The sequence below is a fragment of the Pseudorasbora parva genome, chromosome 11 (genome assembly GCF_024679245.1).
Source record: "Pseudorasbora parva isolate DD20220531a chromosome 11, ASM2467924v1, whole genome shotgun sequence".
Classification (NCBI taxonomy): Eukaryota; Metazoa; Chordata; class Actinopteri; order Cypriniformes; family Gobionidae; genus Pseudorasbora; species Pseudorasbora parva.
Window position 1 is genome coordinate 2,546,442 of NC_090182.1, and position 19,053 is coordinate 2,565,494.

A 19,053-nucleotide genomic window follows, 5' to 3' on the forward strand; every position below is an offset into this window, starting at 1 on the left:
ATCTTTGCTGTCACTTTTAATCAATTTAACACAAATTTGCTCAATGACAATATTATTATGTATTTTTTTAATGGTAGTGTACATCATAATTTCATGTAATTTCACAGTAAAAATTAAATGATATAACTATAAACAGTAAATATTATCCAATTTTGGGACAATAAAAATGACTCATTACTATCACTTTAAAATTAATCAATCTTTGCTGAATAATAGTAAAAAATAAATCTTACTGCATTTCTATCATCATGTACTTACCCTTACTTTGTGCCTTTCCAAACCTGTATGATTTTCTTTCTTCCGTGAAACATATAAGAGGATATTTTGAGAAATTATGGTAACCAAACAATTTTGGTGTCCATATTCACACAAAAAAAACACCCTGATACTTCTTCAAAATATCTTCTTTTTGTTCCAAAGAAGAAAGAAAGTCATACAAGTTTGGAAAGACATGATTGTAATTGTCATTTTGGGATGAAGCATGTCATTATCAATGTTAGGCAGTAAATGTGTACCGATGCTGTTAATTCCTCACCTGTAGATCTGTGAGAGCCTGAGAGAGTGAAGCTGTCTGCTGAATGACCAGAGGCTGATCTGAGTCTCCGCCGACGGCTCGAGCGAGCTGGACCAGGCTCTCCACCGACTCCTTGAGGTCCTTACCACAGACATAAACAAGTGATAGATTAGGGGTGTGTGTTATGATGATTTTACACTGCGAGCGATTAATAGTCTCCACGGTCTGCCTTTGAAGAGGAATCGTGAAATTCCAGTTCTTCAAAATTGTCAAATATTATCCCAGTGTAAATCAGCTATTTTCTGTGAATATACAGTAAAATGTAATTTATTCCTCTGATCAAAGCTGAATTTATTTGATCAAAAATACAATAAAAATTGTGAAATATTATTACAATGTAAAACAGCTGTCTTCTGTGTGATTATACAGTAAAATGTAATTTATTCCTTTGATCAAAGCTGCATTGATTTGATTAAAAATACAGTAAAAATTGTGAAATATTATTATAATGTAAAACAGCTGTCTTCTGTGTGATTATACAGTAAAATGTAATTTATTCCTGTGATCAAAGCTGAATTTATTTGATCAAAAATACAGTAAAAATTGTGAAATATTATTATAATGTAAAACAGCTGTCAACTGTGTGATTATACAGTAAAATGTAATTTATTCCTGTGATCAAAGCTGAATTTATTTGAGCCAAAATACAGTAAAAATTGTGAAATAGTACAGTGTAAAATAGCTGTTTTCTATGTAAATATACAGTAAAATGTGTTTTATTCCTGTAATCAAAGATGAATTTGATCACAATTACAGTAAAAAACAGTGAAATATTATTCTAGTGTAAATCAGCTGTCTTCTGTGTGAATATATAGTACAATGTAATTTATTCCGGCAATTAAAGCTTAATTTATTTGATCAAAAATACAGTAAAAACAAAAAATATTTAAATAGTTGTTTTCTTTGATTATACAGTAAAATGTAATTTATTCCTGTGATCAAAGCTGAATTTATTTAATAAAAAATACATTAAAAAGAGTAAAATATTATTCCAGTGTAAATCAGCTGTCTTCTGTGTGAATTAACAGTAAAGTTTAATTTATTCCTGTGATCAAAGCTGAATTTATTTGATCAAAAATACAGTAAAAATTGTGAAATATTATTACAATGTAAAACAGCTGTCTTCTGTGTGATTATACAGTAAAATGTAATTTATTCCTTTGATCAAAGCTGAATTTATTTGATCAAAAATACAGTAAAAATTGTGAAATAGTATTGCAATGTAAAACAGCTGTCTTCTGTGTGATTATACAGTAAAATGTAATTTATTCCTTTGATCAAAGCTGAATTTATTTGATCAAAAATACAGTAAAAATTGTGAAATATTATTACAATGTAAAACAGCTGTCTTCTGTGTGATTATACAGTAAAATGTAATTTATTCATGTGATCAAACCTGAATTTATTTGATCAAAAATACAGTAAAAACTGTGAAATAGTATTGCAATGTAAAACAGCTGTCTTCTGTGTGATTATACAGTAAAATGTAATTTATTCCTTTGATCAAAGCTGAATTTATTTGATCAAAAATACAGTAAAAATTGTGAAATATTATTACAATGTAAAACAGCTGTCTTCTGTGTGATTATACAGTAAAATGTAATTTATTCCTGTGATCAAAGCTGAATTTATTTGATCAAAAATACAGTAAAAATTGTGAAATATTATTATAATGTAAAACAGCTGTCATCTGTGTGATTATACAGTAAAATGTAATTTATTCCTTTGATCAAAGCTGCATTTATTTGATTAAAAATACAGTAAAAATGTTGACATATTACAATGTAAATCAGCTGTTTTCTATATGATTATACAGTAAAATGTAATTTATTCCTGTGATAAAAGCTGAATTTATTTGAGCCAAAATACAGTAAAAATTGTGAAATAGTACAGTGTAAAATAGCTGTTTTCTATGTAAATATACAGTAAAATGTGTTTTATTGCTGTAATCAAAGATGAATTTGATCACAAATACAGTAAAAAACAGTGAAATATTATTCTAGTGTAAATCAGCTGTCTTCTGTGTGAATATATAGTACAATGTAATTTATTCCGGCAATTAAAGCTTAATTTATTTGATCAAAAATACAGTAAAAATAAAAAATATTTAAATAGTTGTTTTCTTTGATTATACAGTAAAATATAATTTATTCCTTTGATCAAAGCTGAATTTATTTAATAAAAAATACATTAAAAAGAGTAAAATATTATTCCAGTGTAAACCAGCTGTCTTCTGTGTGAATTAACAGTAAAGTTTAATTTATTCCTGTGATCAAAGCTGAATTAATTTGCACAACAATACAATATTTATTAAATCAGTTTATTATTTGCATGTGTTTTAAAGCCTTGGCAGTAAGTGCATCTTATTGCACTTAAACTTAAAAAAGTTTTACATAAACACAGCTGTTTATAACTAAGTGACAGCAGCCTAATAAACCTGCTGCCGTCTGTCAATAATGTTAACCAAACAACAAAAGCACTCACTGCTCTTGACTAACTTCAGTAGCTCTAATATAGTAATCTAATAAGAGTCAGTATATGATTTTTAATTCACACCCCAATGTTAGATTAAAATATAAAGATGGATATAATGGAGGCGAGTATGTCATTTACCTTGAGATCTCCTTGTGTGATCAGCAGGAACTTACTAAGGGACCAGGAGGCCAGAAACTGGTAGGCTTTACTCATAACCCAGACGGTGGAGGATTGGACAGTGACCACTGACCTACAGAGCAAACCCAGATGAGTCTTCCTATGGCTGTCGGATCCACCTGGGTCACCTGGAGAAGACATCAGTGCAATAGGATGAGTCCAAACTAGACATCTTAAAGTACTCGCAAAAAAAAAATGCTCTTCTTACTCAGTAATTTTGTCTTGTTTTTAGTCAAATTCTTAAATCAAGATGCATTTACTAGATAAAATGTAAATTTACTAGTAAAATGACATAAGATATTTTCCCTTGTTTTCTTAAAAATAAAAGCAATTTTTTTTTTTTGTTAGTGCTTAAAACAAGCAAAATGATCTGCCAATGGGGTGAGAAAAATAATTTTGTTTCTGATTGAAATCTTGTTTCATAAGATTATTTCTCTCACCCCATTGGCAGATCATTTTGCTTGTTTTAAGCAAAAACTAGATTTCCCCCCCCCCCCCCCCCAGAAAACAAGCAAAAATATCTTATGTCATTTTACTCATCTAGTAAATTTTAATAATTTTAATAATTATATATAATAATTTTAATTAATCTTAATTTAAGATTTTGTAGATATTTGGACTGAAAACAAGAAGAAAAAAATAAGAAGAGCATTTTTTGCATTGTATTGGTACTTTTTCTTACATTTTTAAAAATATATTAAACAATTAGTTTCACAATACACTACTTTTTTGCTGTTTGTTTTATTTGTATTATTGCTTTTAATTTGTTTCTTTGGTGTTTATTGTATTACTGATTTTTAAATCATTATTTGAAAAACTCCTTGCAATGTTTAATAGAAAAATTATTACAATATGTTTTTCGGTAATAGTTATGTTGTTATTTAGTTACATAGCATTTTAGTTTTTGCTATGAAATTACATGGAATTATGTCCACCACCATTCAAAAGTTTTTCATAAGATATTTTAAGAAATGTATATTTTCACTGACCAAAAGCGCATTAAATTGATCAAAAGTGGCAGTAAAGACATTTATAAATGTTACAAAGAGTTCTTTTGAACTGTCTACTCATTAAATAATCCTGAGAAATAAAATGTATCAGTTTCCACAAAAATATGAAACTGTTTTCAACACCGATAATAATCATAAATGTTTTTTGAGCATCAAATATTCCTATGGGAATGATTAGGAAAGGCTCGTGGCACTAAAGACTGGAGTAATGATGATAAATTCGGCTTCGATAACAGGAATAAATTACACTTTACTATATATTCACACAGAAGACAGCTGTTTTAAATTATATTAATATTTCACAATTTTTACTGTATTTTTGATCAAATACATTCAGCTTTGATTACAGGAATAAATACATTTTACTGTATATTCACACAGAAAACAGCTTATTTACACTGGGATAATATTTCATTATTTTACTGTATTGTTGATCAAAAAGCTGGAGTAATGATGATAAATTAAGCTTTGATCACAGGAATAAATTAATTTTACTATATTCACACACAAAACATCTGTTTTTAATTATAATAATAATAATAATTCACTCTTTTTACTGTATTTTTGATCAAATAAATTCAGCTTTGATAACAGGAATAAATTACATTTTACTGTATATTCACACAGAAGACAGCTGTTTTAAATTATAAAAATATTTCACAATTTTTCCTGTATTGTTGATTAAATTCAGCTTTGATCACAGGAATAAGTTATTTTTTACTATATATTCCCACAGAAAACAGCTGTTTTACACTGGGATAATATTTCACAATTTTTTACTGTATTTTCGATCAAATAAATTCAGCTTTGATCAGAGGAATAAATTATTTTGACTATACATTCCCACAGAAAACAGCTGTTTTAAATTATATATATATTTCACAATTTTTACTGTATTTTTTATCAAATAAATTTAGCTTTGATCACAGGAATAAATACATTTTACTAATTAGTCACACAGAAAACATCTGTTTTAAATTATAATAATATTTCACTCTTTTTACTGTATTTTTGATCAAATAAATTCAGCTTTGATCACAGGAATAAATTACATTTTACTATATATTCACACAGAAGACAGCTGTTTTACACTGGGATAATATTTCACTATTTTTACTGTATTTTTAATCAAATAAATTCAGCATTGATCACGGAAATAAATTACATTTTACTGTATATTCATATAGAAAAGTGCTGATTTACATTATAATAATATTTCACTATGACTGAATTTTTTTATCCTTGATGAGCAGATGAGACTTCTTTCCCAAACATTAAAAATCTTACCAGCCTCAAACTTTTGACCGGTAATATAGCATCATGACAACCCTAGTCTAGACAATGATCATACTGAAGATGTACACTTGTAAATGAGATATCTATCCCAATGTGATTAGTTTCCCTGGTTAAATAAAGGTATAATAATAATAATGATGATATGACAGAAGTACCAGGCAGCTGAAGGACGGTGTGTAGCGGAGGGAAGAGCTGGAGGATGAGCTCCATGGTGGCCGTCCTCACCGCACATCTCTCCTGCTTCACTAAAGGCACACACTTCTCTTTCAGCCCCGAGCCCAGCCACACACACATCACTGCAACACAACAGGACACACTCAAACAACATCTGAACATGTACACACTCACATACATATACTCATAATAAACACAACTCACCTTCATCCCAGCGTGTGAAGGCAGCAGTAGACAAAATATACGAGCAGAAAGTGCTCAAACTCTCTTTACATTCTTCTGGAATCATGTCTAGAAAAACGGAAAGAATGGGAAAAACACAACTTTGATTTCATAATAACAAACAAAGTCCTTTAGCGCAATATACACAATCAGTCACTATCATGGCAGGTCTCAAAAATATTAAACAGGTGTGCATATTTTCTACTGTACATTCAAATATTTCACTTGAAGCATGTTCAATTCTAGTTTTATTGCGAACACAGTGGTTATTTAAAACGACAGTCTTTAAAAGTTTAAAAAAGTATCCAGCATAGACTTGATTGTATCTTTTTTTGGTCACAACAAAATAATCAGCCAAAATGTATATATCAGCGCATCCCTAGGAAATACAGCCTGACAAAACATCTATAAACAATCCTGTGCAAGAAAAAATAATATAAGTGAATTTTTAGTGAATCATATAAAAAGTGTCAAAATTGTCCTTCACATTTCACACCAAAATGAAACAAAAATAAATATTTAGGTGTAAAGGCAATTAAACCATGGATAATGTACATTTTTCATAATTTTATGAACTTTTTATAATTTTTTATCATGTTTCATATTTTTCCCAAATGTAATTAATGTAATCTCATTAATATATATATATATTAGGGATGCAACAATACAGTTAGTCCACGGTTCAATACATACCTCGGTTTTTAACCACGGTTTTCGGTTTATTTTGCTATTCTATTCTTAGGAACAGAAAGAGGTTACGGAGAAAATGTTTTTATTGTAATACTCTTCCTTTATTTTACTTCAAAGTCTTGAAAACCCTTACTTAAACTTAAAACTTTACTTTAACCACTTAAACACCCCACGTCATCCCTTCAGACCCATTTGAATAAATCTGTCATATAACACGACACAGACAAACTTCTTTTTTCCACTATTTTCTGTAATTTAGTGGAAATAGCCCAAAGTGTCTGCAGGGTCCTAGAGCACACAGGGCCTGAGTTACACACTTTCAGAAAATGAATTTATATTATAAAAATCTGAAAGCGCCTACTTTTTTTCTATTCTAATTACATTTATTATTTAAATAGAAGTAATTTCTCAGATAGTAGACATGGATCTTTTAGATGAATTTAAGGAGTGCTGGTCTTGGTCTTGGTTTAGGTGGTCTTGACTACAACACTATTGAACACCAAAACACATTACACACATTTGACACTCCAACCCCATACGTACCTTCGATATACGCATGTCTGAGCCACGAGGCCAAGAGCAGCAGCGTGTCGTCCGTCCAATGGTTAATGCTTCCCAAAATGCAGCGGTTCGGCTGCAGATAGAAGCGTCTCACAGCGGCTTCACCAAACTCCCTCCACAGCAGACTCTTATAATGAGAGAAGAGCTTCACACACATTCTGGGTCTGCTCACATGCCTCTCCTCTCCTTCACTGGCCCGTCGGCAAACCACCATACCGTCCTCCAGATCCGGAGGCTTTCTGGGAATATGGGGAGCTAGGAGACTGGTGGAGGTCGCTAGCGTGTGAAAAAGAGTATCGAGACACTCTCTATCCCGAGAGATAAAGGAAGAGAAGGGAAGGATAGAGGACCACAGGCGGTGAAGGGGCTCCTCATCAACACCTGCTTGAGGCATTATGGGCGATGAAAACTGACGAAAGTGACTCTTTGCCGTATTGAGGAGGTTACTCTGTTGGGAAGACCATGTGTAAAGTTGCTCCGCGGCTTTCTGCGCCTGACTACGGGCCAGAATGAGCATTAAATGCTCAATTGGGAACATCGTAGGACCGGATAGGCTTCCAATTCGAGGCCAATCTGAGCTTAAAACGAGTTGCACTGCACTACCCTGGCTCCTTCTGTCCTGGACGATCTGGTTATAGAGCTCGATGGCACACAGCAGGTCCACTAAAGCGTCTCGAGGCACGCGGTCCGGCTGAGCTACGGCTAGGGCGGAGAAAGCCGTGTGGATGCATCGCTCCATTATGCATAAGGCCTGAAAGCCTAGCTGATGAAGAGTCCGCCGCATTGACCTGAGCATCTCCACGTGGCTTAAAAGCACACGCTCGGATCGAGCTTTGGTCCAGAGGACCTCCCAATGCCTGATGTGATCTTGCATTTCCTGGCACAAGGATTTCAGGTTAAGGGTCCATGTGGAGTTGGGCTGCCCCCTGTCGGCCAAAAGAAGACGTGTCCTCTCCAAAACCGAGCCTAGCTGAGCCACAAAGCATGTGGATGCTTGAGCACGGCGGGCGTATTCGAGAAGGAAGAGCAGCTTGGCTCTCTGCTCCATTAGGTGTTTAAGCTGGCAGTAGTGCTGACTGAAGACTGCGCCCTGAGATTGATGGTAAAAACCCTCGTCTGAGAGAGCCGTGAAGCAGCCGATCGGCCGGCCTCCAGACGTAGGGTCCCGGAGAGTCTGGCACTGAGAGCCCAGGCTCTGTAACGCCCGTCCCAAACGCTGGACGCTCCTGGAGGAACCACAAATCTCGCTCTCGGAGTCCCAGCTGCCATCTTTGCTCTTCTGCCTCATGAGCCACTTCAGGCTGGGGTTTAAACGGCTGCGAAGCAGAGCCTCCGCCCTCTGGAGGGATTTGGTGAACGGACCCTGGTACCAGGAAGCTGGGAGGAAATAAACACACGTTATTGCAGCTTAAAGGGTGAGTTCACCCAAAAAATGAGAATGTGATGTTTATCCCATATTAAACCCTGTGGCTCGTGGAGACACATTGATGTCTTAAAGGCCCACTGAAATCAAAATGTAAGTTTTTTAGCTTTTAGTATTAAAGTTGGTATGTTCCTAAACAATGACATATTTTGCATATAGGAGGTATAAGCATTTCAAATGTACAGTCTCTCACTTCCGCTGAAACGAATCTCAGATTTTGGTGACATCATCGCAGACTTCACGCTCATCAAATCTTCTGTCCAATCAAATGCTCTCTAGAATCTAAAGCCCGCCCCCTACACTGCTGAAGCTGCGCTGAAATCGGTCAGTTGTTAACACACATTTACTAATTTCTACATGGTGAAAGGCACAGAGCACAGTATATATGTGATAGGAAACGATTCAGGGTAAATATGCTTTCATTTGAGGCTAATAAAGTCTGTTTTTCATGTTAGTTTCAAGCACCTCAGCAGCACACACACACACACACACACACACACACACACACACACACACACACACACACACACACGGCCCTGGTCTAAATTTATACTACATACTAGGGGTGTGCATTGGCACTGCCTTCACGATTCGATTCGATTACGATTCACCAGGTAACGATTTGATTCGATTCTACGATGCATCAAAATTCTACTGCACACAAAGCAAATTTTTCATCAGTCATGAGGCAATACAAGCAGATATTAAACAACAGGTTGTATTGGCTGCTATGTGTCTCCTGTATCGTTGACATAAAAGTTATTAAATAAAATAAAATGTAATTAAATAAAATTAAATAAAATGCAATTAACCCTTAAATGCATGACTGTTTCACCAAACATTCTTACATATTCAGGTCGTTAGTGACCCAGATCTATATTTAACATGGATAGACCTCTACCTGTCGTGATAATATATAAAACTCCTGATTTTAGAGTAACAGCTACAGAAGAATAAAATAAAACCTATTTCGTTCCCTTTTGGAGCTTGGAAGGGTTCAGTTTGAGCAAATGTTTAATAACATCATCATATGTCCTCGTCAGAGCTCGTTTACCAGCATCTGGCTCATATTCGCGATCTCCAGCATATTCTCCAAACTCATTTTCAACGTCTTCAAAATCAATATTTTGATCACTGACAGCTTCTTGACCACATCCATCATCAAGAGACAGTGACACTAACATATGATTGTGTTTAGTACTTGCTCTCTGAAGTAAATCACTAACCCATTTCAAGTTTTGCAGATTATAATTATTGTTTCGTTTTCTGTCAGAGGTAACTATGAGTGAAACGTCACTTCATCATTGGGTATCAGACATTGCCACCTTGTGGAATAAAGGTGAATTGCGCCCTATTTCGTCATTATAGATTAATTTATTATTGTGCAAAAAATATATACGTACAATCCTACACACCTCGGGTTGTTAGCGCGTTTTTAATTAGCCGTCTATCGCGGTCATCTCCCTCCGCCTCAGCCATCTTCCTTGTTGTTGTTGTTATTCTCCCGGAACCGGAAGTATTTGAAACTTCACAACTTTATCGTCCGCCAGAAAATAAACAGGGACATAATCGATTATGGCCCTTTGCCGCATCGATGCTGAATCGTTCATGCCCCGCATCGCGATGCATCGCCGAATCGATTATTGTTGACACCCCTACTACATACACCGCAGCGCGGATCATATGTGCGAGTCGGCGCAGACAACAAACACATCGGACCCATTTGAATTCTGCACAGAGTGCTGCATTACAAAGCGATATGGAGGAGATTATGATGATAAACGGTTAGAGGAAACTGGCTTTACCAAATAGAACGGCTCTAGTCAAACTGTGATATTATTAACTAAATGCTATTGGCTGTTTCAAAAAAGGGGAGGAGCTGCTAACAGCTGGATCCGTTTCAGGGGAAATCACGTCAACACATTGAATAATGCGGCCATAGGCGTAATTTACGGGTGGGATGGGTGGGACATGTCCCCACCACTTTTTTAAAACATCTTGCTTCACGGATGAACCAAACTAATACAAACAAAACATCTCTGGTTAACTAGAAGAGTAGGCACTATCATTGTGTTCGTTTGTTAAATAAGAGGCGATCTGGTGCTGTGCTGCAGATTTCTCTCGCGGCTCGTGCAGTCTTCACACAGACGAGCGCTTTAATCTAACGCTTAACGCCGCTGCAGAGACTTACTATTTGTTCCGGTCAGATCACGAAACAAAATGCACAAAAACTGTCCCTGCTCTTGATGTACTGATGGTATTCGGTTTTGATGAGAGAAAAATAGGCTACGAGGGCAGATTAGAAACGAGAACTTCTAACAAGTTTAACAGACTAGACTAGGGATTATAAAGTGTGCAAATCTAAGCCTTTATTCACGTGAAAAATCTTGGCACAACGCTATTTTGTGATTAGATGCAAAAATTAAACGAGATCTATATCAATAAATGAACTATTTAATTGATTTTCCCGGACATCTTAATACAATTTTTATCTGTTATTGTACATATTTAACATCTCATATAACATTTTATCAGCAATGCTACCCCTCTTAATATGCCATATAGTGCATATCATATGCACACAAAAAACTGCGTACTATATGCAGCGCCCCTCATACGTCAAAATGAGCTTTGGCGCAAGAACACCTGGCTGCAGTTTTTCACGTGCATATGATACGCAATTTATGTCCCACCCACTTTTTAAAACAAAGTTACGCCACTGAATGCGGCGCTTTTCAAGGCACTTCAGTGGGCCTTTAAGACACGAAACGATCGCTTTCTGCCAGAAGCACAACCGTATTTATGGTGTTATTTTTTTATCTCATATCAGACAAATCTCATCTAGTATTCCCAATCATTACTTCCGCCAAGTAAGGTCAAAATACAGGTGTGATCATAGATATATGTATATGCACAGATACCTCATACGACCGATCCATGCAGACACTAATGAGGCATCTATATATATCTATGATCGCACCTGTATTTTGACCTTACTTGGCGGAAGTAATGACTGGGAACACTAGATGAGATTCGTCTGATTTTTGAGGTCAAAAGATAACACAGATACTGTTGTGTTTCTGGCAGAAAGCGATCGTTTCGTGTCTTAAGACATCAGTGTGTCTCCACGAGCCTCAAGGTTTAAAGGGATAGTTCGTATGTGAAAATGAGTATTTATGAGTTTCTTTCTTCTGCTGAACACAAAAGAAGATTATTTGGAAGAATGTTTATAACAAAGCAGAGAGAGCAAACACTGACATAGCTTTTAGCATTGTATATTTTCTGTCAGATTTTTTGACCCGAAGCTACATGAGATCACATATTGTTATATAAAACACTCGACTTATAAATTATAAAGTGATATGAAGCAAGTTTTGAATAAAACATGATTTTAATCGTATAAATTGTTGTTTTTCTGGTGTGCTAAGCTAACATGCTAGCTTGCCCTAGATGCACCTGCCACTGAGTAAATACTTTATTTTTATGAACATTTTCTAAATGTAAAACTACTGAAATGCTTATTTGGACGAAATGCATTCAATAGAGTCTCAGTGAGGGTAAAGTGAGAGGTTTGAATAGAACAGTTTGAATAGAGAATCGTTAGTAATTATAATGCAGACAAAATAATAATAATTAGAGCCATAACCAGTCCGCAGAAGTGTGAATGTGTGCCGGGGAGACAAAGTGAATGGGGCAGTTTGCACCTCTAAACAATAGAGGCAAAATAGAGAATGAAAGCTGAGAAGATGTGGCAATAAACATCAGTTGATATTTCAGCGATATCTCAAAATAAAATCACATGAAACGATCTTGTAAAACGTTTAATAAAATTCAGAGTTTTAGACTGATCATCTTCAGATCTGAAATATAACATGGTCAGACTTGTGGCTTTAGCTGTAGTGCATTTCTAGATTTCTCCAAGGCCCACTTCAATTTTATTTTCATAAAGATATTTCAAATAAATTTCTAATAACTTTACAAAACTTTGAAGCTTTTTTTATTATAAAAAATATTATCATTTTGACTTTACAGTAAACTGCCAGGTGTCTGCTTTCAAATGAGACCATAATTATGCTTTTAGTGCAAAGGATTCACAAACTGTATTTGTTTTAGTCTGAGTATACATTTCTTAGGATTTTTTCAAAAGTTGGAATTGAGCTTAACAGGTTAATAAATGCTGTGAAATCATTGAACTTCACGAGACTCTACAAGAGTGATTCCTGAAAGGCTTTCTGCAAAAACCCAAACACCTTTTAAAGAAGAAAAAAATCATCACTGACTTTCAAAGCTGCGACAGAAACGACTTTCCACTTCGAGGACCTTGATAGAAATGTAGTGGAGTAAAGAGGACGATATTTGTCTTTCAGATGGAGTGAAGTTAAAGGGTCATGAAACCCCCCTGCTGCAGCGGTGTTTTCTCACACCTTCGAGTTGAAAAAGCTTGTTAAAAGGGGAGTGGTCGACTGTGAAAAGGTGGGATGGTATTGTGTGGAAAGAGGGAATGTTTGCATAAATAGGGGAGTGTCAGTAGGTGCAATAAGATTAGCGATACCAACAGCAGCAGTTACAGCGGTTCTGAGACATGTTCTTGGTTCACGTTGGCATAGTTTACCACAGTGAGATTAAATGAGCGATGAGTACAGCGAATGAGAGAGCTATGAGTGGCGTGCAGCAGAGATCGCAAATCATTCAGCTCTTCAAACCAGCATAATTCAGTGAGAAATGAAAATAAATGTTATTCTGCGTGACGAAATATTTTGCAAACGTGATAAAACTATATTTGTCCAAATATGCACGCTGTTTGGCAAGATGAACAACGCGCCGACGTGATAAGAGAACGTGAACCACCCAACATGCGATGCGACCTACAGTCTATGGATGCGACAGAGAGGTGTATTTCTAGATCGGGGTAAAAGCGAAGGGGTTTGAGGCTAGTTTCGACCGGGCATCTGAAGCACAGAGCGTCGCGCGCTGGGTTGCCGTGACGATCCGCGCGGTCACTCGGCAGCTAAATCTATATTTGTCCAGATATGCAGCACGCTGTTTCACTAAGAGCCCGAACACATGCGGTTTAGTGCATGGCTGTGACCACAAATAAAACGGAGAGGACGTGGCTTTTGTTCATTAGCCTACAGATTGATTATTTTGCACTCCTGACATAAATTAGATAGTCTAAGTCAACGCTTGGAGGTTCGGCGTGCGATTGCTCAAGTTAATTTTACTTTACCGAGCCTTTGTAGCAAAGGCTTCCACAGACGGCGCCGGTTACAGCTCGCTCAGCGCCCTTTACGTTACTTCGTATCAGCACAACGCTGCTTTCCTCTGTGACTTTTCCGCACGCTGCTTCCAAAACTTCCCCACCATATCTCTACAATAATGATGGAAGACGAGCCTGACAGAAGTTACTGTCTCATGCATATTAACTAAATTATCTTGTATGCATACTACAGCGCAGGGATTGGACTGAATGAGCTTTATGTCATGAATATATACCGAGAATCGCTCGGAGCGGTCGACGTCAGCATGTGCCCAGCAGCCCATACTTGGGCCGAAAAGGCCGCGCCGACGTCAGCATTTGTGACGTTGCTCCGACTAAGCTTTTCAAACCGGAAGACAGAAATCGAATAACTATTTTCACATATGAATACCATTAATGAGTACCCTTAGTGTTTTCAATGATGTGCAGCCTATACATATCTGTTTACATCTCAAAAAAAGTGTTTTGGGGTTTCATGACCCTTTAAAGTCAGAAGTTTACAGAAAAAATAATACTCCAGTAAAGCACAGAGACTCAAAGTGAACTTCAGTACAGGACTCGAGTGAATGAGCTGAGCTACTGTCCAGCTCTGATGCTCAACAAGCATGAACTGATAAGCCTTGAATCTAAGTCACTTTGGGTAAAAGCGTCTGACTGCCAAAAATCATAAAAGTAAAAGTTTTAGAGTGTAAACAGATATAAAACGGGGTTTGTTTTGGTCCTTCTTCTGAAACACACACACGAATGAATCGCCGGGACTATTGCGCTCTATTATTAACTGAGCGATAGGGAGTCATTCAAATGATATTTATTTTCTTAACGTTCAAGACTATCAAACATGTTACTTACCATCATATTTGTCATTTGAAATGTATTCCTCGGGAAGAATCTCCGAAAGGTCACTTGGCCTCTGTAAAAACACAGAAATGATTGTGATGCTTTGGCTCGTCACTGATGAGCAGAAGGGCAAATGACATATGCTGTGAAATATGTACGTAACACACAGGTGTGTTTGCGAGTGTGTGTCCGTGGGTCTGACCTGTCCATCATCAGACCGCTGGTTCTCAGGGCTGTCTGTAGCAGGATTGTCCGCTTTGCCTGTTTTGGGATCAGGAATGTAAGCAGATGTTAAAACTTCAATAGTACTGATTGGTTTCTACTCATCCTGTTAATATAAACTCACATTAACTGGTCAAAGGTTTCAACACACACAGTACTGGGCTGAATGATCTTAAAGGTGCAGTGTGTGAATTATAGCAGCATCTAGTGGTGAGGTTGTGAAATACAACCGCTCACCCCTCCCTTTCGGAGCACATTGAGAAGCTACGGTGGCCCACACAGGACAAAGATGTGGTCGTCTGAGACAGCAGAGAGTAGCTAGTGCTCTGTAGAGAAGTTTGTCCCTTTAGGGCTATTGTAGAAATTTGCGGGCACAAAATGGCGGCTTCACTCTACCCACAGTGTGTGTGGATAGAAACGGCTCATTCTAAGGTAATAAACACATAACGGTCTTCACACACCACTGAAAACACAGTTATGTGTTATATTGCATTTCCATCAGTAGATCCTCATAAATACTACACACTGCAGCTTTAACTTTTAATCTCCCTAAACAAAAAAACAGCAAAAACACTATTTTTTTGCTCACTAATTCCATTTGTGTTCTTTCATAATTTTTGTAGATTTTACAACTATTCCAGTATATTTAGATGAATAGAAATAATGAAGAATAAGTACATTATCGTTCAAAGTTTTGGAGTCAGTAAGATCTTTTTTTAGGATGCATTTAAAAAATAAATACTATTATAGCCTAAAATATTATAAAAAATAAATGCTGTTCTTTTGAGCTTTCTGTTAATCAAAGAATCCTGGGGAAAAAAAAGTCACATTTTCCACAGAAATCTGTTTTTTTGATCCTCATGTGAGAATGATTAGTGAAGGCTCATGACACTGAAGACTGGAGTAATGATGATAAACTCAGCTTTGATTATAGAAATAAATTACATTTTATTATATATTCACATAGAGAACAGCTGATTTACATTATAATAATATTTCACAATTTTACTGCATTTTTGATCAAATAAATTCAGCTTTGATTATAGAATTAAATTACATTTTATTATATATTCACATAGAGAACAGCTGATTTACATTATAATAATATTTCACAATTTTACTGCATTTTTGATCAAATAAATTCAGCTTTGATTATAGAAATAAATTACATTTTACTGTATATTCACATAAAAAACAGCTGTTTTAAATTGTAATAATATTACATATTTTTACTGTATTTTTGATCAGATAAATGCAGCTTAGGTGCGCATAAACCTATAAAATGTATCAACATAATCCAAACTTTGCAGAAAAACCTCCCACAAGCCTTCTTTCATCTGACTTCTGCGTTTTTTTAGCATGTAAAATGCCTTTTAGAATAAATGTTAAAATGTTTATTGTATGGCATTGCATTATATGTTTTAAAACTACACAGCTCTGGTCATAACACTAAGCATTTAAATATTATCTTGCTAATATTATTGACAGATATAGAGTGATGACTGATATTTACATGCATTTTAAAACATCATTGATTTCCAAAATAAGCTTCAGAAATTCATCATCTTACTTTTTGTCAATATTAATATCAGCATCTGCACCAAATTACATGTTTGTTTTCCTCCGTATTTTCACTATAGCAGCCTATATGAGCCATAAACACCTGATTTATCATCAGGCTTCAATCTGTCAAGCATCATTGCATTGCATTATATGTTTTAAAGCTAGAAAGCTTCAATCTAAGCACTTAAACATCATCTTACTAAGACATATTACTGGCAGATATTGATACCTATTTGCATTTTATGTAAGTATCTGCTATACTGTCTGTTATAGATCTCATTGATTCCATTACAAGCATTAGAAATTCACCTTTTTGACTATATAAATATCAGCATCTACCCCAAAATGCTCAGTTTTGGCCTCTAAATAAAACTCAGCTGTTCACATTTTATTATACTTTACCATAACTGACTATTATTACGTTATTTACAGGGTAGAGACTTTCTCCAAAAACCTTACCAACCCCAAACGTATGAACGCTGTCATTAGGTGACGTTTGACAGGTAGTTTACACACACACACTCATTTGGCCAGGTAACAGGTAACCTATAAAGCTGGTATTAGTGAGACTGTGCCAGTTTCCTGTAAAGACAATTAGACGCAGGACATGGAGATTAAAGGTGAAGGAGGCACCTGTGTTTGTGTCCGTCTGTCCCTCCTGAGAGCCTCCTGATGAGTGAGCCATCTCTCCTGGACACACACACACACACACACACACACACACACACACACACACACACACACACACACACACACAATATTCAATATGTAGTGCAGTAAAAGTATGACATTATGCTTTTTTGGAATATTTTCCAAAGACAAACACTCTGATAAACTTAAAGGCACAATACGTAATTTTTCATCTCTTATTCAAAACAAAGGCGTGTCTTGACTCTTGAGTGGACGGAGCTTATTTTCTTTTTTTGTCAGACGAGCGCTTCCATTTCTTCCACTCGTGTGTGTGTGTGTGTTAGGTAACACAGCGCTGTTTTATCATATCACACACATCTGAGAGTGTTAAAGTGATGTTATAATGCTACTCAGCGCTACTATGAGACACTTGTTCACACTGCTGTGAGCGAGATCATATTAGGCGGTAAATCAACAACAGCAGATTTAAACAATAAGACTAACTGTGTTGAGCTGGAGAACAATCATTAGTTTCTGTCCAGCAATGATCCAAACAGTGTCTAATAAATCAGATATTAATGAGACTTTGTGTTTCAATGGTTACTACACAATAACATTGGAGGGTAACGTGGGTATAAAATCATTGATAGGAGACACACACACACACACACTGGTTAAAATCGCCTATTTCTCTGGATTTAAACATTCTTGGAAACATTTGGGATAATGTAGTCATCAAAACATATAACACTGTTCTAGTGGGTTTTGGATACTTTAATCCAAAATATCTTACATATTGTGCCTTTAAGTAAAAATCATAAAAGTAAACTTCACTACTGTCCACCTCTACACAATCATAACAATAGTACACCTGAGAGTTTACCTTTTAAACACAGGCTGTAGAGGCTTCATCTCTAGTCAATGAAAGGACAAATTATGAATATTTAGCACAGGAATGTTTTAATACAGCCTGGCTAGGTAAAGATAACACTAGGTCGATGCTCACCTGTCACTGAACCCACACGAAAGCTCCGGGTCGTGATTTACTCCAGTGTTTTGGTTTGAAGCCCTCCATCATTACACTGATGCTAACGGGCTAACTGATCAGTTCACATCTAGTGCTCGTGAACAGCCAGCTAATAATAACCTTCACTAATCAGTGCACACGACGAGCCTTTAGTTCAACTCATATTATCGGAAGAAGCCTATTTCGAGGGGTATGTTGATGGCAACAGGGCAGTTAATCCGCAGTTAAGCACATATAGTGTACTTAGCGTAGCATGAGGAGAACAGCCAATGAGAGAAGAGATCGCTGACTCGGGCTGTGTCTCATTGGCTACTGAGCTGCCTACATGGACAGCAGTTTATAACGGCCTAAATACACATTACGGGCCTTTTTTCGCGTTTCCTAAAATGTTTGGTTTAGTTAAATTAATTTTAGATGTTTATGGTATGTAGCTTACCTAAAATAAATTATTATTAGAGTGTATACTACTATCTAGAAAGAAAGGATTGTTAGGATTGAGACACTAAGCTGCATTATTGACGAGAAATCGTAAAGTGTGTGTGTATGTGTATATATATATATATATATATATATATATATATATATATATATATATATAATATTTAGAGAAAAACTGAAGAATTTTTTTTTTTTTAAATATAGCCGATTAAAGATACCTTGCCCTGTGGCTCCCTCTAATAGACAACATTATCACCACAGCCTTCATATCTTTCAGTTGAAATGGCTATAGTTTAGAATTTGCGAGAATAGCCTGATAGATAAAAAAAACTGTATATCCTAAACTGTTTATAAGAGTTAGATAAAATATTTAAAAAATATATTTTGATAACTTCTTTTTGCCATCAAGGGCTGATGTGCGCAACTTTGAAGCTCTGACAAATGGACTAGGAGGAGTTAAACAAACAAAAACAAAAA

General features: G+C 35.8%; 1 protein-coding gene across 2 annotated transcripts in view; it reads right to left on the minus strand.

The window, feature by feature from the left end:
• ccdc142 (coiled-coil domain containing 142) overlaps positions 1 to 18,420 on the minus strand; it is a 32,997-nt gene extending 14,577 nt beyond the window's left edge. Inside the window, exons 1-10 of one of the 2 annotated variants that reach the window (XM_067456406.1) lie at positions 18,118 to 18,419; positions 17,995 to 18,025; positions 17,115 to 17,171; positions 14,899 to 14,957; positions 14,709 to 14,769; positions 7,162 to 8,556; positions 5,911 to 5,997; positions 5,688 to 5,828; positions 3,188 to 3,354; positions 536 to 655 (exon numbers count right to left, since the gene is read on the minus strand). In XM_067456406.1, coding sequence (XP_067312507.1) covers positions 536 to 655; positions 3,188 to 3,354; positions 5,688 to 5,828; positions 5,911 to 5,997; positions 7,162 to 8,556; positions 14,709 to 14,769; positions 14,899 to 14,957; positions 17,115 to 17,166 — 2,082 coding nt within the window. In that variant the 5' untranslated portion in view covers positions 17,167 to 17,171; positions 17,995 to 18,025; positions 18,118 to 18,419. Of the gene's footprint in view, positions 1 to 535; positions 656 to 3,187; positions 3,355 to 5,687; positions 5,829 to 5,910; positions 5,998 to 7,161; positions 8,557 to 14,708; positions 14,770 to 14,898; positions 14,958 to 17,114; positions 17,172 to 17,994; positions 18,026 to 18,117 lie in introns of both variants that reach the window. The other variant, XM_067456407.1, reaches the window with a different exon arrangement.
• Positions 18,421 to 19,053: the final 633 nt, after the last annotated feature.